This window comes from Lactuca serriola, chromosome 6 (genome assembly GCF_051521515.1).
Source record: "Lactuca serriola cultivar US96UC23 chromosome 6, Lser_US96UC23_V15, whole genome shotgun sequence".
Lineage (NCBI taxonomy): Eukaryota > Viridiplantae > Streptophyta > Magnoliopsida > Asterales > Asteraceae > Lactuca > Lactuca serriola.
Window position 1 is genome coordinate 148,862,901 of NC_136413.1, and position 24,600 is coordinate 148,887,500.

Genomic DNA, 24,600 nt, shown 5'->3' on the forward strand with positions numbered 1-24,600 from the left:
ACCCACCCCATTATCTCCTTTTTATTTCTTAAAGATTACCCTAATAATCAACTATCCTTCATTTATTCATTCCTAAGGATTGACCAAAGGAATTTATCCAAATTCCATGGCTACCAGGGTTCATACAACAGGCACTACGTCACATAGTCGCCGGGGTTTATAAAATAGGCACTACGTCTCATAGTCACCAGGGTTTATACAATAGGCACTACGTCTCATAGTCACCAGGGTTTATACAATAGGCACTATGTCTCATAGTCACCAGGGTTTATACAATAGGTACTACGTCTCATAGTCACCATAGTTCACTCATAACATCTTTCATCTCACACCAACTATTTCATCTACCCATGTTCTACCCAACATTTATCTTGTAGATATAAAATAGCATACAGTTTTAATCATTTAAAACCTTTATAAAACATCAAATTCATACTCATCTCAAATAAACAAACAATATATAAACACATAACACGTATTTCAAAGCAAATAATTCATATATATGTGTTAGAATAAAGTAACTACACACTCACTTGTTAAGATGATTGCCGGATGTAACGCCCGCAGATCCAGGCTAGGCAATTTAGAGACAATAAGAATCAAAAATGAGTTTTTGATGGAAGATTATTTAGAAGGATTAATCTTAACCAAGGTGTAGTATATGTTACAAGGGTTTAGTACATATAAAGAACGTCGAAATCCGAGTTATAACGAAGAAGTTATAACCCATCGAAGTTTTTCGGTAAAACCGGCACGGCATCGGGAGACGTAAATAGTGAATTTATGATAGAGGACTTTTTAGCCTTACTAATCTAAACAAAAGTCGTATAATATGTTAAACTGAGAGCGTCCATAAAAAGAACGCCCAAATCTGACTTCGTATGAGGAAATTATGAATTTTCTAACATTTGGCATGGCAATGCACGACCCGAAACTCGAATTTTAGTTCGAGTGCTTTTTGGCCTACGCAACCTAAATGAGAGTTGAATATCTCATTAATAGCAACTCAACGGTAGAAAGACAGACGAAAACGGAGTTCGTATGTAGAAGTTGTGAATTTTACGCTGACATTTAACAGTATAATCTCCTCCTACTGTTAAATTTAAGATCGGTCGAGAATTAGACGACGGAGTCTAAATGAAAGTTTTAGATCTTGTTTTTACCTACGCGCGGATATAAATATTGTCGAGAGTAGAGATTGTATGTTAAAGATATGGACGAAACTTGGTCCCTACTCTTCGAGCGCGATAAATTCGATACAGTTTTGTAAATCTGAGATAGAATGAGAATTAGCTAACGGCGTCTAAATGAAAGTTGTAGTACTCGTAAATACCAACACGTGGATATAAAGAACGTCAAAATTGGATTTCCTATGAACGAGTTACAAATTATAATAGCATATTTATGTATTAAAATAAAGTATAAATCATATATACGTATACATATATATATATATATATATATATATATATATATATATATACAAATGTATATATCATTAGAAAGGTATCGACGATGTGGTTATTATAAGACTAGTGTTGAATACTTTCGACATTAGTTTAGTACAAATATCATTAAATCTATTTAAAATAGTATTTTGAAGGGGTGTTTAGTTGTTTATATAACTATAAGGTCATTAAGTAATTATGAAGGGTAGTTTTTGTAAATTCAATTACTATAAATAAGAGGCTTGGGCTCTCATATTTATTGCACCATTCTCTTCATTCAAGAGTCTTTCTCTTCTTATCCCCCGAGCATTTCAGTCCCTCGTGATTCGACTTCGCTTTCTATAGTTTTAGTATAGTAAGGTGAGCGCTGAAGCGCTGCACGAATCTTTCTAAGAAATATTCAGCGACGAAGTTCTGCCCCTGCAGAGCCTGACTCCTAGCTAAAAACCCCTTGTAAGTAAGTTATGCTTACCCTATTTTACTATAGCTTATATTTAAAATTAGTATTGTTATTATAAACTTATAATAAATATTTGAGCTATTATTATATAAGTGTCGTTATAATATCTTTTTAACTACTCGCGGTACGGGGAATCTGGTTTAAAGGGCCGCATAGGGTTGTTGGATTTTCAGAAGTGTTATATGCCAAAATGGTCCTGCCCTCTGGTGTTTTATGTCTGGCCCTTGTCTGTACATAGTGGTTGGAAAGTATTGTTTAAACGCTTATATAATAATAATAAGACTAATAATTAGTCACGGTAAATATTAGACTAAAACTAGTGGTAATAATACTAGGTTTCGTCGAAGGAAATTATTTTAAAGTAAACGAAGCGTTGTCCGAGTATCGAGTCACCACCTTATCAAGTGAGGGCATGGTCCCTTTCATCTTACACATAGATATGAAGTATTTTATATAAACTAAGTGCTATGTGTGCATATTATCTATATAATTGCTATCTATGCTGGATGAACGATTTTATACAAGTTTTATATGATTTAAACTGTATATGTATTTATATCTACATAATACGTTGGGTAAAACATGGGTATATGAAATATGAGTTGGATGATGAGTTGAGAGGTGATATAGACCATGAAGTAAGGGTGAGAGGTGGACGATGCGAGAAGCCTTTTTCCCAAATGTTGGCCCCGTCATCTACCAGAGTATGTATGACTACCACAGACTATTCTAGACTGTAACGCCCGCAGATCCGGGCTAGTTAATTTAGAGGCAATAGGGGTCGAAAACGACTTTTCGACAAAAGATTATTTAGAATAAATAATCTTAACCAAGTTTTGGAATATGTACCAAGGTTTCCGTACATATAAAGAACACCGAAATCCGAGTTATAACGAAGAAGTTATGACCCGTCGAAGTTTTACGGCAAAACCGGCACGGCACCGGGAAGCGTAAATAGTGAATTTACGATAGAGCGAGATTTAGCCTTAGCAATCTAAACAAAAGTTGTAGAATGTGTTAAACTAAGAGCGTCGATAAAAAGAACGCCCAAATCTGACTTCGTATGAGGAAGTTATGATTTTTCTAAGATTCGGCTTAGCAGTGCACGACCCGAAACTCGAATTTTAGTTCGAGCGGTTTTTGGCTTACGCGACCTAAATGAGAGTTGAAGATCTCATTAATAGGAACTCAACGGTAAAAAGATGGACGAAAACGGAGTTCGTATGGAGTTACGAATTCCTCGCGGTCATTTAACAGTCTAAACGCCTCCTACTGTTAAATTTGAGATCGGTCGAGAATTAGCCAGCGGAGTCTAAACGAAAGTTGTAGATCTTAATTTTACCTACGCGTGGATATAAAGAGCGTCGAAAACGGAGCTCGTATGCGAGAGTTATGATTTTTCTAAGTTCGAAGGCTGATACGCGATAGGGGGTGACGTGGCACCACCAGAATTGGACACGTGGCACCACCAGATGGCCACCACATGGACCAAATCGGCGAGTAGGTCCCCCCTACTCGGTGAGTCCATCAGATTTTTGCACTATAAATAGAGGTGTCGGGCATTCACTTCTCTTCACCCCTCAACCCTCTTCTTTCTCTCTCTAAACTCTCTCTCTAAGCCTCCCTAACCCCCCAAAGCCTAGGGTAACTCCCTAGCACGAGGCGGAAGCCCCGGAGCGCCCGACGGCTCCGAGAAAAGAGCCTTTCGGCTCTGGAACGCTGCTCCAGCGAAGCCCGGTTTTGCGAAAAACCCGCTGTAAGTGAGCTGTACCTACCCTATCTTTAGTATAGCTTATGTTTTAATATAGTAACGTTATTAGGAACTTATAATGAGTATTTGGGCTATTATTATGAGTTATATTGAGTGTTATTTAACGCTTATATAATAATAATAATAGCTAGACTATTAATTTGTCGCGGTTATCGTTAGACTAAACCCTAGTGGTATTGGTACTAGGTTTTATCGAAGGAAAATCATTTTGAGAGTATCGAAGCGTTGTCCGAGTGCTGAGCCATCACCTTTCAGGTGAGTGCATAGTCCCTTTCATCTTACACATAGATATGAAGTATTTTATATAAACTACATGCTATGTGTGCATATTATCTGAATACTTGCTGTCTATGTTGGATGAACGTTTTATACATGTTTTAAAGGATTTAAACTGTATACGTATTTTATATATACGAATGTGTTGGGTATCAGATGGGTAGATGAATGATGAGAGATAGAAGATGACGTGAGTATACATTGGCAGCTATAGACTTAGTGCCTACGGGACAAACGCCGGTAGCTATGGACTTAGTACCTGTTAGACGTTGGTAGCTATGGATTTAGTACCTGTTAGGAATTGGTAGCTATGGACTTAGTACCTATTGAACACTGGTAGCTATGGATTTATTACCCGATGAGTAGGATATAGCAGCTATGGACTTAGTGCTTTACGAACGAACATCGGCAGCTATGGATTTAGTGCCAGTCCTATAACCCTGGAAGTAAGGGACTTCGGAATAAACGAATGCAGGATAGATGACTCTTAGGTTAAATCCTTAAGAGTAAAGAAGATAATGGGGATGGGTAATTGGGTTAATTGTTTGATGATTGAACATAATAATTATATTATTGTGGGTTGAAAACCCTATGTACTCACCAGGTTTCCCAACCTGACCCACTCAGTTTATTTATATCACAGGTGACGATATGAAGTGACATTACACTGAGAGATTTAAAGAGATGTAGATCACTAGTGTAAATAATTGTAAGTTTTGTTTATGATTATGTTTCTGTATTAACGATGACATCCTAAACGTTTTAAAATGAAATAAATACGTTTCTTCAAAAATGTTTTAATAACGTATTTACTATCTTTTTCTAGGAACAAATTCCGCAACCTTTTTATGAAATGAAGTACTCTGATTTTTATAAAGCATAAACAAAATCGGTCTTTTCTGGCCGTGAAAATTGGGGATGTCACATAGACAGTCCAGTGGAACACTAGCAGAATCGCAACCTATAGGTGTTGTGAATGATGTGTTCACCCGATGCACTCTAAACCTTGGGGATCATGCAGACTTGATGTCTAAACCCCGGTGACTATGCAGACTTAGTGCCTAAACCTTGGCGATCATGCAGACTTGATGCCTAAACCCTAGTGACCATGCAGACTTGGTGCCAAATTCCTCACGACTATGCAGACTTAGTGCCTATTGTGTAAACCGTGGCAATGATGGACTTCGTGCCGATTCCTTAGGATGATCCTTAGGAATAAATGAACTAGGAATAGCTGATTCTTAGGGTAGATCCTTAAGTGTAAAGAAGATAATGGGGATGGGTAATTGGGTTGATTGTTTGATGTTTAAACATAATAATTATATTATTGTGGGTTGAAAACCCTATGTACTCACCAGGTTTCCCAACCTGACCTACTCAGTTTATTTACATCACAGGTGTTGATATGAAGTCACATTACACTAAGAGATTAAGGAGATATAAATCACTAGTGATAAAGAATGTAAGTTTTGTTTATGCTTATGTTTTTGTATTGACGATGGCATCCCAAATGTTTTAAAATGGATAAAAATACTTTTCTTCGGAAATGTTTTTGATAACCTATTTATTATGTTTTACTGGGAACAAATTCCACAACATTTTTATTAAAAGAGGTACTATGATTTTTATAAAGCATAAACAAAATCGGTCTTTTCTGGCCGTGAAAATGGGGATGTCACATCGGACTGAACTACGGCTCTTCAAGTAGAATTATTTGATGAAACCGAAAGATCTTCGCACACCGGACTTCTCGCGGGCAGAGCTTCGGCTCGGAAACTCGTTTTCTTGGGATCTTCGGGGCTTCAGGACTTGCTTCAGGTGTCGGGATGATACCAGGGCTTCGGGGGTATAACTTGCATGTAAAACGAGGTAAAACGGGAAAGAGAAAAGAATTTTGGCAAAAAATATCGGCAACCCTCAACATCTATTTATAGGGGTTGATCCCTGCGATTACGTTGGGCGTAACTTCAGAGTACGCTGGGCGTACTCCCTTTACAAGCGGTACGTTGGGCGTACTAAGTGGATCAGACCGGATGCGTCACTGCTTACGGACCCGGGGCACTTGAGTGGTGGAGTAGGGAAACGTGGCCCAATTCAGCCCATGAATCATGAGTACGTTGGGCGTACTCCCATTTCTCAAACTTCAAAAATTCGTATCTTTCGCATACGAGCTCTGTTTTTTACGTTCTTTGTATACATGCGTAGGTGAGACTATGCTCTACAACTTTCATTTAGACTCCATCGGCTAATTTTGACTTTATTTTTATTATTATATTTTTAACAAGCCGAGACAGAAAAGGTCTGTTAAAAATTCATAACTTCTTCATCCGACGTCTGCTTGCATAATGATTCCATACATTATCTTGTCATCCTAGGTAATAATCGTAACTTACGAGTTACAAAATAAATCCTTATTGAGGACTCCTTCTTCTTCTTAACATAAGTACTTTCCTTTGTCTATTGTAATAGATCGATGGATCATGTTCTAATGACCTTTCATCGGATGATGCAACGCCTAGACTCAAGTCTCTGAGAGTCATAGTCCAGAATGGAATATACCTTCCTTCATATTCTAACGTGATATAATCACATTTTAGCATGTAGCATTTATAGGTACAATCTTTGTTGACAACGAGCGCGATGCTATTGATTGCATTGATTTCAATCTTCTATTTTAAGTCAGGTGCTACATCGAAATTGGTTCTTTGAACCATGTAACAAACTCATCGTAGTCGGACTTAATTGATATGATCACTAGGGTCAGAATAACAACCATCTTACTAGTCATTACCGAAACAATGGTAATGACATACTTGAATAAAATGGAATCAATTACTAGCTTCTTGGTAACCTTGTGACTTTCCCTGATCCAAGTGTGAGTCCTATGCTTCCGGTAATATAGGCCTCTACAACCATTCACACCTACTCATATTCGTCCCAAGTATTGTCCTGCAGTCGACCAAGTCACCATTCATAAATCATACAATCATTCAACACATCAGATAACAAAACTAGGGTTTATATTATCTCTTGAAACTATTACACAGGGGTTCAAGTTCACCTAATACTATTCCTCTAATAGGCTACACCACATGTTACTATTCACAATGTTACTTCATAACTTTATCTTCGGGTATCAAGTCTCTACATCTAATTCCTAGCGTTGTTATTTGCTTCGTCGAGGATCATGTGGAATTCCCTTGGTTGTGGCGGTGCATTTTTCTTTGGGCATTCTCTAGAAATATGCCCTTCTTCATTACATCCGTAGCACACCTTCTTGTTGGATGCACACTTGTTGGCATAATGCCCTGTCTTCCCACATTTGTAGCAAGCCATCTCCTCGATACACTTCCTGAAGTGTTTCTTTTTACACTTCTCGCACCACTTAGCTTCATCTCTTCCTCCTGATTTCGAGAATTTGCTTTCCTTGTTGACCATTGAAGATCCCTCATGCTTCCTTTTCTCCCCAACTTCAGCTCTCTCCAGGCCCTTCTCTCTTATCTGAGTCTCGACATTCTTAGCAACCCAGATGGCGGCTTTCATAGTGGTTGCTTGCTTGACTATCGAGCCAAAGTCCGCTGGTAATCCGTGGGCAAACTTGTTAACCTTGGCGAGTTCAGTTGGAATTTGATAAGGAAAAAGCTTCATCTTTTCTGTGAAACTAGTAGCGTTTTCAGTGACGCTCATTTTTCCTTTCTTCAAATTCTGAAACTCATTATTGATTTCCAGAAGATCCTGCTCAGAGCAGTATTGCATTTTCAGTTGCACCACGAAGTCTTCCCAAGACATCTTGTTAGCTTCTCCCTTGGGCATCGAATCAGCTAGCAACTTCCACCAGCTCAGTACACCAAATTTTAACAGAGGAATCATGAGCGCGGTCTTCTGTCTATTGCCGCATTCACAATTTTCAAACATTGTCTCCATCTCAGAGATCCAGTCCATAACTTGCACCGGTGTTGGACTCCCAGAAAGACACGGTGGCTTGGATGCCATAAAATCCTTATATTTACATCCTCGTCCATCATTTCCTCCATCATGGTTGTTTCGCTTAACTATCGGTGGGTTGGCTTGACCAACATTTCCGCTGTAGTTTCCTCCTTCATTCAATTCGGGTTGTTCAACAGGGATCATAGTTTCTTCCTTATTATGTTGCAGTAATCGCCTTGTCTCCTCCATCTGACGATCCAACATCGCCTGAATCATCATTTGCACTCCGGCCATCGTCATTAGCTCAGGTGCTGCAACTACAACAGGTATTTTCTCAATCACTGGTGGTTGAGGCCGTTGATTCCTATTTTCGTTTGCGTTTCCGACTCCGCTTCTAGTTCTTTCCATTCTTGATCTATACACCGAATAAGGTGAAATTGGATCCTCATTCCCGATAGATATTAAAATCTTCCATATCACTCCGAAACGTTTACATGCTAGTTCTAATACCGTCGACATACGCTTAGAATCCTAAACACATAAGGTTTCCAGATCCGGTCGGCAACAGACCATAGATCCGAACAAATAATAATATATATAGAAAACAAATAACATTTAGCACATAAAAGCATTTTAGGCATCTTTCTTACAATATACTAGTGCTCGTGTCTAAAACATGGAAGACACTCATCTCACAATCATCACTTAGCATTCTAAGTTTAAGTCTAGAAATCCTACAAATTCCTAGTTCGCTTAAACTAATGCTCTGATACCAACTGCGACATCCCCATTTTTTACGGCCAGAAAAGACCGATTTTGTTTATGCTTTATAAAAATCAGAGTACCTCTTTTAATAAAAATGTTGCGGAATTTGTCCCCAAAACAAAATGTAATAAATATTTATCAAAGCATTTCTTAAAAAATGTATTTTCATTTTATTACAAAACTCGGGATGTCCATATCGATACAGACCAAAAAGCATAAACAGAACATACATTCATTTACACTAGTGATTTACATCTCCTTTAATCTCTCAGTGCAAAGCAGCTTCGTATGGATACCTGTGATATAAATAAGCTGAGTGGGTCAGGCTTGAGAGCTTGGTGAGCATATAGGGTTTTCAACCCACAATAAAATATTATATTATATTTAATCATCACACCATCAACCCAATTACCTACCCCATTATCTCCTTTTTATTTCTTAAATATTACCCTAATAATCAACTATCCTTCATTTATTCATTCATAAGGATTGACCTAAGGAATTTATCCAAAGTTCATGGCTACCAAGGTTCATACAACAGACACTACGTCACGTATTCGTCAGGGTTTATACAATAGGCACTACGTCTTATAATCACCAGGGTTTATACAATAGGCACTACGTCTCATAGTCACCAGGGTTTATACAATAGGCACTACGTCTCATAGTCACCAGGGTTTATACAATAGGCACTACGTCTCATAGTCACTAGGGTTTATACAATAGGCACTACGTCTCATAGTCACCAGGGTTTATACAATAGGCACTACGTCTCATAGTCAATGTGGTTCACTCATAACATCTTTCATCTCACGCCAACTATCTCATCTACCCAACATTTATCTTGTAGATGTAAAATACGCATACAGTTTTTAATCATTTAAAACTTGTATAAAACATCAAATCCATACCCATCTCAAATAAACAAACAACATATAAACACATAACACGTATTTCAAAGCAAATACTTAATATCTATGTGTTAAAAGAAAGTAACTACACACTCACTTGTTAAGATGATTGTCGGACAATACTACGGCTCTTCAAGTAGAATTCTTTGATGAAACCGAAAGATCTTTGCACACCGAACTTCTCGTGGGCAGAGCTTCGGCTCGAAAACTCTTTTTCTCGGGATCTTCAGGGCTTCAGAACTTGCTTCGAGTGTCAGGTGATACCGGGGCTTCGGGGGTATAACTTGCACGTAAAACGAGGTAAAACGGGAGAGATAAAAGAATTTTGGCAAAAACGTTCGACAACCCTCGACATCTACTTATAGGGGTTGATCCCTGCGATTACGCTGGGTGTAACTTTAGAGTACGTTGGGCATACTCCCTCTACAAACGGTACGTTGGGCATACACCGAGTATACTGGGCGTACTAAGTGGATCAGACCGGATGCATCACTGCTTACGGACCCGGGGCACTTGAGTGGTGGAGTAGGGCGACGTGGCCCAATTCAGCCCATGATCATGAGTACGCTGGGCGTACTCCCATTTCTCAAACTTCAAAAATTCGTATCTTTCGCATATGAGCTCTGTTTTGACATTCTTTTTATACATGTGTAGATGAGACTATGCTCTACAAACTTTCATTTAGACTCTATCGGCTAATTTTGACTTTATTTTTATTATTATATTTTTAATAGGCCGAGACAGAAAAAGTCCGTTAAAAATTCATAACTTCTTCATCCGACGTCTGTTTTCGTCTGTCTTTTTACCGTTGAACTACTATTAACGAGATCTTTGATTCTCGTTTAGATTGTTTCAGCTAAAAATCACTCGATCTTATATTCGAATTCCGGGTTGTACACTGCTAAGCGGAAACTTCGAAAAATCATAACTTCCTCATACGAAGTCAGATTTGAGCGCTCTTTTTATGCACGCTCTTGGTTTAACGAACACTATGACTTTCGTTTAGATTGATAAGGCTAAATATCACTTTATCGTAAATTCACTATTTATGTTTCCCGGTGTCGTGCCGGTTCCGTTGCGAAACTTCGACATGTCATAACTTCTTGTTATAACTCGGATTTTGGCGTTCTTTATAAGTACAAAATCCTTGTAACATATACTACAACTTAGTTAAGATTATTCCTTCTAAATAATCTTCCTTCAAAAAGTCATTTTTGACGCTCATTGTCTCTAAATTGAGTAGCCCTAATCTACGGGCGTTACACCTTTCTTGTGTTTGAGCTAAGATCTGAAGTTGCAACTTCAGATCTAAGCTCTTTTTGGTCTCTAGGCCCATAAAGTTATCAACTTTGACAAGTATAATCCTTCCCTTAAGTGTGAGACTTCTTTATAAGCTTGTTTTTGTCATTTTAAGACTTTAGAGCTTTGCATGCACGTAAAGTTTGCAACTTTACGTGATAAACATGCCTTGGGAAGTTGGATCTACAATTTGGAACCTTATCATGGACTAAAAAGTGTCTTTATGGATGAAGGACTGAAGGGACTCGACGAGTTGCAAGGTCAACTCGACGAGTCCGATGAAGATTGTCGAGGGCTCGGCGAGTCAGTTGAGTGACTCGACGAGTCGGCTAGGGTTTTCCCAATCTTTGGACACATATGAACTTGGCGAGTTGCAAGGGGGAAACTCGACGAGTCTTCCAAGGAGTTTACGACCACAAACCTTAAGAACTCGGCGAGTTGGCGAGTTATGCAAGGAACTCAGCGAGTAGATGAGGGTACTCAACGAGTTGAGGTCAACATTGACTGTTGGCCTTGACCAATGACTTTGAATTTGACCAAGGGTTGACCAATTGACTTCTGGGGACATTTTGGGAAATTGGAAATTTACAAGTATGGTTCTATGGTGAATATAGGTGGTGGAGTTTGTGCCGACAATCCTAGAGCTTGAGTTTATCTTCGAGTTGACAGTGTGAGGTGAGTTATCCTCACTATACTAAGGGGTCTTAGGCACCAAGTCCGGCCCATTGGATATGATTTCCTAGCAGTTGGTAGTATGTTGAGTATGAGTTAGTGTTGCATGTTAGTTGTTATGTCAGTTAGGTAGATCTGTAGGACTACCTGTAGTATCATGTGATTACCTGTATGTGCATTAGTTGTAATATATGTCGACATATTATGTGGGATGGGTTGTGGTGATACTGCTTCGTGCGGTAACCAACAAACCCGGGAGCATTTCAGATACGAGCTGAGGGAGACTCGTACTGTGGGCTCGGTGGCAATCCAGATGTGAGTTGTGGGCCCGAAAGACAATCCAGACTCACATTGTGGGCCTAGGGGTAATCCAGTCTGTTAAGTCGTGGACCTAGTATATGTTGTTATTGTATGTGTATTGTGTGCAGTGTAGGCTCAATCATGTACGCTATGACTTTTACTCGTCCTGATGTGACCTTTGCATTGAGCATGGTCAGCAGATATCAGGGGAACCCTGGCAAGGCTCACTGGAATGCGGTAAAGAACATTCTCAAGTACCTGCAGAGGACTAAGGACTGGTTCCTTACCCTCGGTGGGAGTGATTACTTAAGAGTATTGGGGTATAGTGATGCTAGCTTTCAAACTGATAGGGATAATTTCCGCTCTCAGTTAGGCTGGGTCTTTACCTTAAACGAAGGAACAATTTCTTGGAAAAGTTCCAAGCAAGAGACATTAGCTGATTCAACTTGCGAATCAGAGTATATAGCGGCAAGCGAGGCAGCGAAGGAGGCTATATGGCTAAAGAACTTCATTGGAGACCTTGGAGTTGTACCAGCTATAAAGGAGCCTATGGAAATTTTATGTGATAGTGAAAGTGCAGTTGCCGTAGCAAAGGAACCAAGGGATCAAGGGAGATCCAGACACATCGACAGAAAATACTATTTCATCAGGCATCGAATAGAAGAAGGACTATTGGTGGCAAAGAGGGTATCATCGGATGAGAACCCGGCAGATCCCCTCATGAAGGGACTGGGTAGGGTTAAGCATCTCCAGCATGCGAGGCGCATATGGCTGAAGGACGATATTAGTTTCAGTAGTTAGATAACTTATGAAATGTGTAAAGTGTAATTGACATTTGATGATGAATAAAAGCGTTTATTTATGAGTAAAGTGTTTCTATCTTTTGTCAATCGTTTACTATCGTTTCATTTTGCATGTTTTGACTTTCAGAATAATTATGTTTGGTATATCATATTATTCGAATTCTCCATTTTCGGTCATATGTTGGAAGTAGATATGAATTAAGACTGTCATGGGTTGGCTTGTAGAGGTCTAAGATGTTGGACATAGCTACAGCACTCATAAGTGCTCATAAATTCTGAGTGTTGGATTCAACCCACACTCACTGGTATCATTTCATGGAATTTATCTCGAGTGATTGTGAGACGGTAATATCATATAAGTCTTCAAACCTAGAGATATGACTTATTGTCTATGAGTTGGTTATGCATTGATTGTACGAAAACGCATTTGGTAACTCGATGTTATAAAACGTGCCTTTGTGTATAATTCAACAAGTAGTAGAACAAGCATATGAGCCGAAGTTTATTTGTTCCTTCTTGGATTAGAAGCGATATATGGGCCCCTCGATGATTTTGTGTTGACCCATGTACCAGGCCCGATCATAACTAAGTTGATGTGTTCAATTAAGTTCTATGTCAAACAAATCGGAAAATAGAGAAACAAACTGCTGGACAATAAGTAAGACATTGTTCCATGTATTTGTGCGGCTAATATCTAGAACAGAGGATTATATGATCACTTATCTTAAATGGAATATCACCATCATCTCAGTTCCGCGAGACCTGGAAAGAGCTACGATTGTTGATCGGTTCCTGAAAGTCATTCTTGCAATTATAGTTATTAGACTTATCCAAGTGGGAGACTGTTGAATTAGGTGTCTAAGTTCATAACTATTTCTGGAATGTACTTAACCTGAATAACATGGTCCATTTGGGTTGCATGGCATCATGCATTTGGATAGACTAAAATGAGAGAAATAACACTTAAGGTTTATTAATATATTATAAGTTCTAATATATTAATAATATTATTTAATTAGTATTGATCAAAAATTAATTTGGAATTAATTAAGTGATCAAAAGAAGACTAATTAAATATATGGGTTGATTGTGTAAATCATCCATACTTATATAGTGGGCTAATGCTACATGGATTATCAAGTTGGGCTAACCCTAATTGTAACACACTATATAAGCTTCATGTTCTTCACCAAAATCGGCCACTAAATAATACAAGTGAGGGCTAGCCGATTTCTATGTGTTCTTCATTTCTCTCTAAGTTATTCCAAGTGCATTTGGTGTTGTGTGAGACATTTGAGGCATCACACTTGAGGTGCTAGGCTCGCAAGGTTTCAAGGAATCCAAACTACTACAAGGTATGATTTCTTGCTTACTTTTATGTTTAAAAGTTCCCCATGTATGCTAGATAGGTTATGAACCTTGGAAAAACATATTTTGCATGTATCATAGATAAAACATAGATCCAAGGTTTCTAGGGTTGCATGTACACCATAGGAGTGTTAGAATGCTCAAAACCCTACAGACTCGACTAGCCGAGTTGGTCCGCCAACTCGCCGAGTCCCCATGTTCATCTACTGTCATAATCCCGTCCTCACTCATCGAGTCTAGCAAGAGCTCGACGAGTTCGCCTTCAATAACATATCTGACTATCTTCAACCGACTCGCTGAGTTCGTCCTTGAACTCGTCGAGTTCATCTTCATCCATATGAAGATGTTCATTCTATGACTCGCCGAGTTCTCCTTGAACTTGTCGAGTCCATCTTCATGTGGTTGGGACATTGTCTTGAACTCGCCGAGTCTGTTCATCCACTCGCTGAGTCCTATGATTTCTAGGTCCAAAACAAATCCCTAGCAGGCCGAGTGTTCATTCCACTCAACCAAAACCATTTCCAGAAGACGTTTGGTGGAAAAAGCGTCCCGACTCGCCGAGTCACCCAAGCGACTCGCCGAGTCCCTCATAGTCCAAAGCTATACAGTCGATTATAATAGGTCTTAATGCATCAAGACCATAGATTTGACTTCCTAGGGTCCATTTCATACGTAAAGCTATGAACTTGATGTCCATGCATGGGGGTTTTTGGCTCCAAAATCCATAAAAAGAAGTCTACAAGATGCATGGGGTGCTTATGGAAACAAAGTTGGCACCTTTATGCCATAAGGACCCCAATAGTTCCAGATCTAAAGTGCAACACCAAGCACATATACAAAATCCGATTATGGCTTCACTATGCTCGTAAAAAGGGTAGAAATAGCCCTAAATCAAAATCCTAGAGATAGATGGTCAAGGTTCCAACTTTTTACCTTGAATGAGCTGAGAATGGAGTAAAACCTCTGGATCTTCTTGCTTCTACCTGAACTCTCAAGCTTCCTTCCTCCTTTCCAACTTCAAAAACACACAAAATGGCTCAAGATCACTCAAGCAAGGTTAGGGTTTCAATCTAGGGCTTCTCTGAGTTGGGAGGGGTGATGGAGGCTGGTTTGGGACGAGATAAAGTGTTTAAATAGGGTGCAAACCCTAAATATTAGGGTTTTGTCCAGACAACTTCTACTCGTCGAGTCGGTCCCCCGACTCGTCGAGTAGATCACTAAAACCCCTGCATAAAGACGAGTCTACTCGTCGAGTTGGGCCTCCAACTCGCCGAGTCCCAGAGTAGAACACCAAAATACTTGAAATTAATTACGTACCAGGAACCGGGTGTTACAGGAAGTCATGCATGGTTTGAGCTACCATACCGAATAGCCTAATGATGTTATTTTCATGGGAGAATGCTCCAAGGAAAATGCGATCATTTGTATTTTGCATATTTTTTTTAATTTTTATCTCAAGATTGAAAATTATTATTATTTTTTAAAAATAATCTTTTTGGTTTTTGGTGTCCCATTTGACAAGGTTGAAAAAGCATGATTGATCAATTATGTAATAATTGTTTTTTAAAAGGTGAAAATGTTATTTGCTGGTGATCGTCGTTTAAAGTTTATAAAGTTAATCTTTGGAAGCCTTGATATTTATTTTCACTTATATATTACATAGAGTCTAAAAAACTTAGATAAATTTGAGTTGAATACTCTTAAGTTGTATTCAACTCGTTGTTTGTTTTTTACATACCGAGCTCGATAAAATTTAATTTTGACAAAGTCTAACTCAAATAACCTAATAAATGCTCAAATAGTTTATATGTTTATCACATTAGTTATCATGTCTCTGTCTCAATAAAAAAAATAATAAATTTTCGGTTAATAAATAGAATAAAAAACTAAAATATGCTAATGTTTTATTTTTTAAACAAAAGGATATGTGTAAAATAGAAATTAACATGTCATTTTACATAAACTAAAACAATAATATGGAGAGAGAGAGAGGCATAAAATGAAATTATAAAAGCGAAAGAGGGGTATTTGACGAATGAAATCAAATGCGTTTCAATAAAACCACCAAAAAAACCCCACGAGCTTCAGACACATATACTCTCACGACTTGAACGAACGAAGAAGAAGATCGCGACTGTGTGTAAACACCGATCACTTCTTTACATCACTTCATCGATCAATCACTTTCGGTATAATCCATTGTCTCTTAACTTTAATCGATCATGCGTATCGATCAATTTCAATCGTCAATTTTGCTTAATTTGCAGTACGAATCGATTTTTCACTCCGGAGGTTGTCATTAGGGTTGAGCGTTTTTCATGATGTTAAATGAGTGTGTATGTTGGTCGATTTGATCTTCGGATGACGTGAATTGTTAAATTTTTAGGTTTAATCTGTTGCGCTACAGGTTAGATATGGCAAATGTGAAATGTAAGCTGAGGTTTTGAGTTTATTTCATCGATTTTAAGCCAGGTAAATCTGATGAACAAAAAACTTATTTTTAGGTTTTTTAAAAGGGTTAATATAGAGCTCGACAACAAGAAAATACACAAAATGCTGTGCCTTTTTTTATTCATAAAAAAGAACAATCATTTGGCTTTGGAACTCAAAACATCTAATTTTTAATCTGATGTTCGACTTTTTAACTTCTGAGAAAGCTAATAGCTATAAACTACAAATGAAAAAACTTGGCTATTAAATCTGTGATAGATTTAGGAGGATTTTTCCATTTAGAATATGTACTAAGCTCAGCATGAGAATTCAGATATAGCTCCTGGTGGAAGGAGAACCACTTATGTTTGCAGCATGTCTTCCAGTCATGGGTTGTTTCTCCTGTGAAGGAAATTAAAATGGAATGTTAATTGGTTAATGCATCATCGTAATGGTTTCTTATAGTTTTAATAGTTATAATGTGTTTTTTCCACCTTTTTCTTCTGATTCTGACATATAGATTTACTGTGGTTCTATTTAGTTGTAAATAGTCTAATGATGCCTATGTGGTATAACTTTAGTTTACTTGCAAATCGCGTGAAATAAAGAATAGCTTCACTGTTTTATTACATTTAAGATTGAAAAGGTGCAATCTTTATAACAATTTCAGGAATTCAGTTGCTGTTCTGAAATGCTAAAATTTCTTGACATGTCCATCCAATGTTTTGGGCTTTGGCCAATACATTAGTTGTTTTTGTGGGTTTCTATAGTTTGTTTGCATACAAGCTCTTTCTAAAATACATGTTCCAAATATTATGGTTCGGGGTTTAGAATTTATTTCAAGATTCGATAATTTTCATATGTCGGAAACATTTATGTTTCATAAAAGTAGTTGTGAACATATCTATTTTTATTTGGCAAGTGGTAATTCCCACGTGCTCGAATCTCAAAAGTCACCCCAAATCCAAATTTATGCAAGTTTTTATTTTCAATGTAACAAAAGTCATAAATATTTGATTCTGGCATTTATATCCTGATCACGAGACGTGCAACACTTTGTAACCTAAACAATCTAGTAATATCCACGTGCCTCTAAATTGTGTATTATTTCTTTGATCCATCCTTTTCTTTAATTAAATAATGTTATCCTGCCACATTATATAAGTTTTTGTATAGCTTTGTTAATTCCCAATCGTTTCTTCTCTTTCTTATTGCAGAGATAGTGCTGCTGCTAAAATAATTCCCAACCAATAAGACAAGAGACGAATGATTTGATGCCATTTGTCTTGAATTTCCTCAACAATGTCCGGGATACTTAATGTATTTTCTATTCTCCAATCTCCATTCTTATCTTTATTCTTAGTATTTCTTATGCCACTTCACACTCGTGCATTACTCTCTTAATTTATTCATTCATGAAATCATATGAACTTTTGTTTGCAGTCAGGTGTTAATGGGTCAACATCAACTTTTCCAGATGCAACTGGAAGAGCTTTTACATCAGCATTTTCTGCTCAATTAGGTTCATCTGCTGCTGATATGAACCACACTGATGCAATAGGTGCACTCAAGTTTTAAAATTTTGTACTTTTCAGTTATGTGATCTCTTTATACTCACTTGGTAAAAGATTTGCTAGGGTTACGAAGCATGAATGGGAACTTCAACATTCCCAGCATGCCTGGAGCATACACTTCAAGAAATTCAGGATTAAATGGTCCTTTGAATGGTGTACAACCACCTGCAGGAAGTTTATCTAACGGACGATATGCAGTAAATAATCTTCCTGTTGCACTTTCTCAGGTATTATAATCTTGACACACATTGTCAATTCATTAATTTCTGGACGCTTCCATCTCTCTTTTCTCTCATCTTTAAAACACTCTGTTTACTATTAGTGTATTCTTAATTTCCTATAAATATATTTTGGCTTATTCTCATGTACACAAAATTTTCATGTGTGCTTCATGAAGCAATCTGCTGCTAGCTCACTTGGACTTTCAGGGATTACAAATAATGGAGGTACACAGTTGTACTGGGTCATGTAAAACATGATATATATATATATATATATATATATATATATATATATTGAAATCTGTGCTATCAAATGTATAGTTCCATTCTTTAGTTCCTCATGTCTTGAAGAGTATGATTTCAGGGTCAGGTTTAGGTCAAAGTTTAGGAAACAGAGAACAAATTATAAGCTCCATGGCAATGGGTAACCTTGTTAATGGGGGCAACATCGGAAGAAGTTTAAGCTCTGGTGGACTCAATATGCCTGGGGTTGCTTCTCGCCTGAATCTAACTGGTAACAGTAGAAATTTCTTACATTTTTGTAGATAGATCTTTTTATGTTAATTCAAAAGAGTAACTTGGTATGTTGTTTGAATGACACCTGGCACTTTAGCACCCCAGATGGTGTCTCTGCTAGGAAATTCATACTCTGGTGGTGGTGGGCCACTTTCACAAAATCAATTTCAAGGAGGGAATAGTCATTTAAGTTCAATGGCTTTGTTAAGTGAGCTCAATCGTGACCATTCTTTTGACATGAATGATTTCCCTCAGTTATCTGGGCATCTTACCTCTGCTGGTGGTTCTCAAAGACAACTAGGTATTATTATTATTATTATTATTATTTACTATTACCTTTTTGGTTAATTTTTTTTTTATTGCTGTAAGGAGGGCACTACAGTAATATTATCGGTTTTTACTATGCAGGGGGGTTGGCACGCAGGCAAAATGTGGGATTTATGCAACAAAATCAAGAATTCAGCATTCAAAATGAAGATTTTCCTGCTTTACCTGGATACAAAGGTACATTAGTCACATCTTATCTATTATGATTCTTGAAAATATAAGTTACTAATGATGTGATTTCTAAATAGAAGGATGAAATGGTCATTTTCTCGGATTCAGGCAGTTTATTCAGTCCAGAAATGAAACAGTCTATGCATATAGCACTTTATTCACACAGGCATCACTTTATCTATTCTTGACTTAATGGAAAAAAAAGAAAAGAAAAAGAAACAACCTTTAATTTAGTAAAGAGGATCGCTTAGTTTTGGTCAATGTGCTGACCTGGCAGAGTCTTACGTGTATTAAAATGAGAGAAAGCTCCAAAATTTACCGACAACGAATACTCCACGTGTTTATTTGACAAAATAAAATTTATAAATTCTACCAACCTCACCGACTCACTCACAGACTTAAAATCTTGATTGTTTCTTCTTTTTCTAGAGCACTTCATCTTCCTCATTTTGAACTCCATTTGGGGAAATTATAATCCAAGAATCTCTTTCTTTCTGTCGATCGTTTTGAGTATTATTGTTCTCTGATCTATCTGAAAACATGGGAGGTATGTTTTTTTTTATTATGTAAATCAAATATTAAAAAAACTAGATTCTATTTATACGAATCATATTTCCCACATCAGATTTCATCTTCCCTAAAATGTACATCCGATTTATATACCGCTTTTGCTTATATTCAATAACAACTATTTCTGTAAAGATTTGAGGTATCTTTGAATACAGTTGTTCTAGAAAAGCTGCAACTTTTTTAATTTGTTCCTGAAGTTGCTTGGTTTTTAATTTCTCATAACATGGTTTGTTGAATTGTCTATAAACTCTCAAAACTTGATCAAGATTCAAGAATCAAACCTTCATGTACTTAATAGGGGATATTACATTCTACTTTATGTTTACTAACAGCATGCGATCTAAATTTATAGATCAATTAAAGTTTTATCTTCTTTATTTTTGTTTTATGAAGTCTTTCAATATATTTTGTATTAAATATTCAATAAAACCAATTTTTTCCTAAAATTGATAAAACTCTAATTAAATTAGCTTTAGTCAGTTTCAAACAACAACTAAAAATATTATGTTATTCTAATTCTATTTTCAGATTTCATGGTATTTAATCTAACTTAAAATTCTACTTTTGTGATTTTTGTGGCGATATCTTTGTATATGATTTTTGCAGCGATATCTCGATACTCGATAAAAGTTCATTTTTATAAAATTCTGTTGCTGTATTAATTCATCAATTTAATGTCATTTACTTTTCCAGTTGTACTAAAAAACAAATAAGTTTGAATGACTCATTCCATTCATTCCCTAAAGCCAACCAAACATAATAATGGAATTCAATTCCATCAACAATTGATTTACAAAAAAAAAAAATGATGATGGGTTTTTTTACCTATGACAGGTGGCAATGCAGATTTTCCGGTTAATATGCACCAAAAGGAACAACTTCGTGACAATGTGGTGTCCATGATGCAATCCCAACAACATTTGCCTGTACAAGCTTCATTTATTAATAAAAGCAAATTTAATAAAGTAACACCAACAAATAATATTTTATTATTATTTATAATTCCCAGGTGGGAAGATCAGGTGGATTCAGCTTGGGAGGTGCATATTCATCACATCAACAACAGCAGCATGCTCCAATCAACGGTGGTGGTGGTGGTGGTGGTGGTGGGCCCTCCTACCTTCCTGCAAACACTCAAGATCTCCATTTTCATGGTTCTGAGGTGGAGTTTATTACTAATACAGCTTTTGGTAAAATCCATGAAACTCATTTGACAGTATTTATTTTTTATTATTTTTAGGCAAGGAACAGTGGAATGCTTCCAACTGGATCACGACCCGTGAGTGTATCGGGTGGGTCCTACGATCAACTGATGCAGCAATACCAACACTTCCAAAAACAATCCCAAATACGCCTAGTCAGCCCATTCAGAGACCAAGATCTAAAATCCCCTCAACCATCACAATCCCCTGCTGACCGATTCGGTTTACTCGGTTTACTAAACGTAATCAGAATGAACAATCCCGATTTAACCCCTCTTGCTCTTGGAATCGACCTCATGACACTTGGCCTAAATCTAAATTCACCTGATAATCTTTATAAAAAATTCTCATCTCCATGGTCTGATGAATCCGCTAAAGGAGAACCTCATTTTTCCATTCCCGAATGTTTCAACACCAAACAACCAGCTCCTTTAAACGTAATCTTTTTTTTATTTATTTATTTTATAAAGTTGGCTGCTTTAACGGATCTGATTTCTTTTTTTGTGTAAAAATGCAGCAAGATAGCTTCTCGAGATTTTCCCCGGAGACTTTGTTTTATATATTTTACAGCATGCCGAAAGACGAGGCCCAGTTGTTTGCTGCAAATGAACTGTATGTACCTTTTTTGTTTTATAAAATATAATAGAAATGAAAGTAGGTTGGTGTAATGAGAAATTATATTTGTTTTGTTGTATGCAGGCACAATAGAGGGTGGTTTTACCACCGAGAGTTGCGTTTATGGTTCTCAAGAGCTCCAAACATCGAACTCTTGGTCAAAACAGCTACTTATGAAAGAGGTTGTTATTACTGTTTTGACCCCAATACCTGGGAAACAATTCGAAAGGTTCGTTCGTTCCTTCCTATTTTAATTATTAGCTAATTTTTTTAAATCTTTACTTTATATCATAAGGGTGAATGGTGTTAATGGGTAGTCAACTATTTGTTCTTTACAAAATCACTATTGTTCTAAAAAAACCAAATAGTTTCTTTCCCATTTATGACATTAACCCGTATTATAAATAAGCAAATATTCAACATAATATATAATAGGTTAAGTTGTTTTGAGTCTAAAAATAAGTCTTTTATATTTATTTCTGATCCTTATTTCAAAGTTTTGTTTTGGTTTTGGTTTTGGTTCGTGTCCATTAAATGTAACTAGTCAGCTGTTAGATTTTTTTTATTTTAAAAATGACCATTTTGCCCTTGGACCAAAGACCAAACTCTCTTCCACAGGGGCCACATTTGTAATCTACTCATAATTTTAGGCCAAATTCCATAAAACCACTGTAGTTTGTTTTTTTTTGCTCTAACCACCGCAATATTTTTTTTCTGGTTTAACCACTAAGTTTTTTATTTTATTTTTTAATGTAAGGGTTCCCTGGTAATGAATTGCAAAAAACTACATGAAGAATAATAATTTTCTAGCTAAAGTTGTTTTTTTCAATACATTCAATGTTTTTTATGGTTAAAACGAACAAATTCCAAACTGTAGTGGTTTATATAGAATTTAAAGTTCTATGTAATGTAGTGTTTAAAAAAAAGCAAAACTCTCAATGGTGAAACCCGAAAAATATTCTTTAGGTGGTTAAACTGAAAAAATTACAGTGGTTTTTATGGAATTTGGCCATTAATCTTATTGTCAAAATATATTAATATGTTGAAGTGTGGATTTAATCTCATATATAAAATTTAATAAATAAAGCTATGAGGAAATTACAAATTAGAAAATAGCTTAGAAATAATAGAATAAATATTTAAATGACATATTTGGTCCCTGTGGTATACTGTCTTTTTCGAGTTTGGTCAAGGGACAAAATGGTAATTTAAAAAAATCCAACAGGTGAGTAGTTACTTTTAATGACACATGTACCGAAAATTTAAAAAGATACATTTTGGACCCAAATCAAAGAGAATTTCAAACCACAAGGACCATTTCTAGAAATTTCTCTTTATAATAAAGTTATATAACAAGTTTCTTGATTTGCAGGACAACTTTGTTGTGCAATATGAAATGGTGGAAGACAGGCCGGTGGTCCCGCGTCGTTAGCAGCAGTTTGTTTGATTTGAAAAAAAAAAGTTGATGAGTTAATGAATGAATTATGAATGGTTTAGAAGTTATATACTAAAGGACTAAAAAAGTAAGTAAATCCAAATGTGGGTGCATAATGGAAGAAGGGTAAAAGTTTAGAAAAATTGTGTTTAAAAAGATGATGTTTGTGTTTTTAGATTCCGACTCTCTCCTGGTTATAAACCTGTTTTAGAAATGACAAATATATGTTGTACTTTAAATTTAAATCTTTGGTTTATCGTTGCTTTCATGCTTTACAACTTGTACATCATGCATTACCGTTGAAATTTCCACAACTTGCTTTATTTTGGTTAAGGCCTAAGAATAAATATCATTTTTTTATTTATAAATTTGGTCCTTGTTGGACTATCATAACGATTTTGTGTCTTGGGCTCGAGTTAACATTACATTTTAAAAATTTTGAGGGGTGAGTGTTGGGATCTCCAAACTAAAAATCACCTCACTGGTACTTGTACCGGTTTACAAGAATATGTTTGGTTATTGCTTCATTTGATAGTGCAAATTTGGTCTGGTTTTTTTAACAGGTCGGTCTTACAGGTTCCAGGTATTGGAACGGAATTTTAAAAGGCTCGATACATTGTAATTTGTGAAATTTAAAAAAAAATATATCTCATTTGTTTGAAGTGAGATTGACATGAGATTTTTTTCTAACATGTAGTTTAGAATTTATATTTGAGTTTAGGTTGTAATTTTATCATTTTTAGTTCAATACTCATTGAGTTAAGGTCCCATGGAGTCGGGATATCAAAGCCGGAAGATTTTTAGCTTTTCAGCTAATGTTTCAATGACTTTTACCATACAGAAACTGACCCGATATGCCTCTACACGTCTGATCTACGGTCCACACTTTTCCTTTAAGTCAGTTTCCGATGAGTGCTTTGAGAGAGAGAGAGGTTTTGGCATCGACCTCAATGGTAGAAGGTGGTGGAAGGATGGTGTCGTCGATATAGCCAGTAACTTCTGATAGGAAAGGAGTAGAAGAACTTTATTTCATCATTGAAGGTAGTTAGAGGAGGAGAGTTTGATACTTGGCATGTGTATAAGAGTAGAAAGAGGGAAAGAGATTTCAATACTATCGCCGACAGCCATGGAGAAGTGAGGGATGTGTGGCGGTGGTAATAGGCAAGGTTCTAAATGGCGTGAGCTGTCGCTTGGCGGCAAGGTCAGTCCTAAGCCATGAAAAGCCATCACATTTTTCAAGGAATGATAACTTTATATACATTAAAAAAGATAAATCATAAACTTATAGAATTATATCAAATATATCAAGTTTTTTTGAAGTGTTATATTATCATTTTTAATATAATAAAATCAACAAAAACTCATTTTGTTTTAGATCCGATCACAAAAGAAACAAAAAAACCAAAAACCAAAAACAAAAAATCCCGCACCTTGTAAAAAACTCGCGCCATAACGCGTGCCTTGACATGTTATTTGGCTGTCATACAACCCCGCCATGGATGTTTACGTAATGACTATACACATGACGGATCTAAAGAG

General features: G+C 36.6%; 1 protein-coding gene and 1 non-coding gene across 4 annotated transcripts; one reads left to right on the top strand and one right to left on the bottom strand.

Annotated features, from left to right (window-relative positions):
- The first annotated feature begins 16,029 nt into the window (after positions 1–16,029).
- Positions 16,030–23,306, top strand: LOC145057079 (putative NOT transcription complex subunit VIP2). 3 transcript variants are annotated; one of them, XM_079004844.1, is made up of 15 exons: positions 16,033–16,189; positions 16,408–16,472; positions 17,648–17,750; positions 17,874–17,991; positions 18,059–18,231; positions 18,402–18,450; positions 18,590–18,739; positions 18,839–19,042; positions 19,150–19,245; positions 20,644–20,735; positions 20,819–20,971; positions 21,050–21,448; positions 21,529–21,623; positions 21,711–21,855; positions 22,999–23,306. In XM_079004844.1, exons 3-15 carry the CDS (start codon positions 17,733–17,735, stop codon positions 23,056–23,058), a joined length of 1,752 nt encoding a protein of 583 aa, XP_078860970.1. In that variant the 5' UTR covers positions 16,033–16,189; positions 16,408–16,472; positions 17,648–17,732; the 3' UTR covers positions 23,059–23,306. The 3 variants fall into 3 exon arrangements, with proteins under 3 accessions (XP_078860969.1, XP_078860971.1, XP_078860970.1); XM_079004843.1 differs by lacking the exon at positions 16,408–16,472 and having other exon boundaries at positions 16,030–16,189; XM_079004845.1 differs by lacking the exon at positions 16,408–16,472 and having other exon boundaries at positions 16,031–16,189; positions 18,068–18,231.
- Positions 17,902–17,982, bottom strand: LOC145060667 (small nucleolar RNA snoR35). Its single transcript, XR_013686881.1, has one exon. It is a non-coding gene; the product is annotated as a small nucleolar RNA snoR35 (small nucleolar RNA).
- Positions 23,307–24,600: the final 1,294 nt, after the last annotated feature.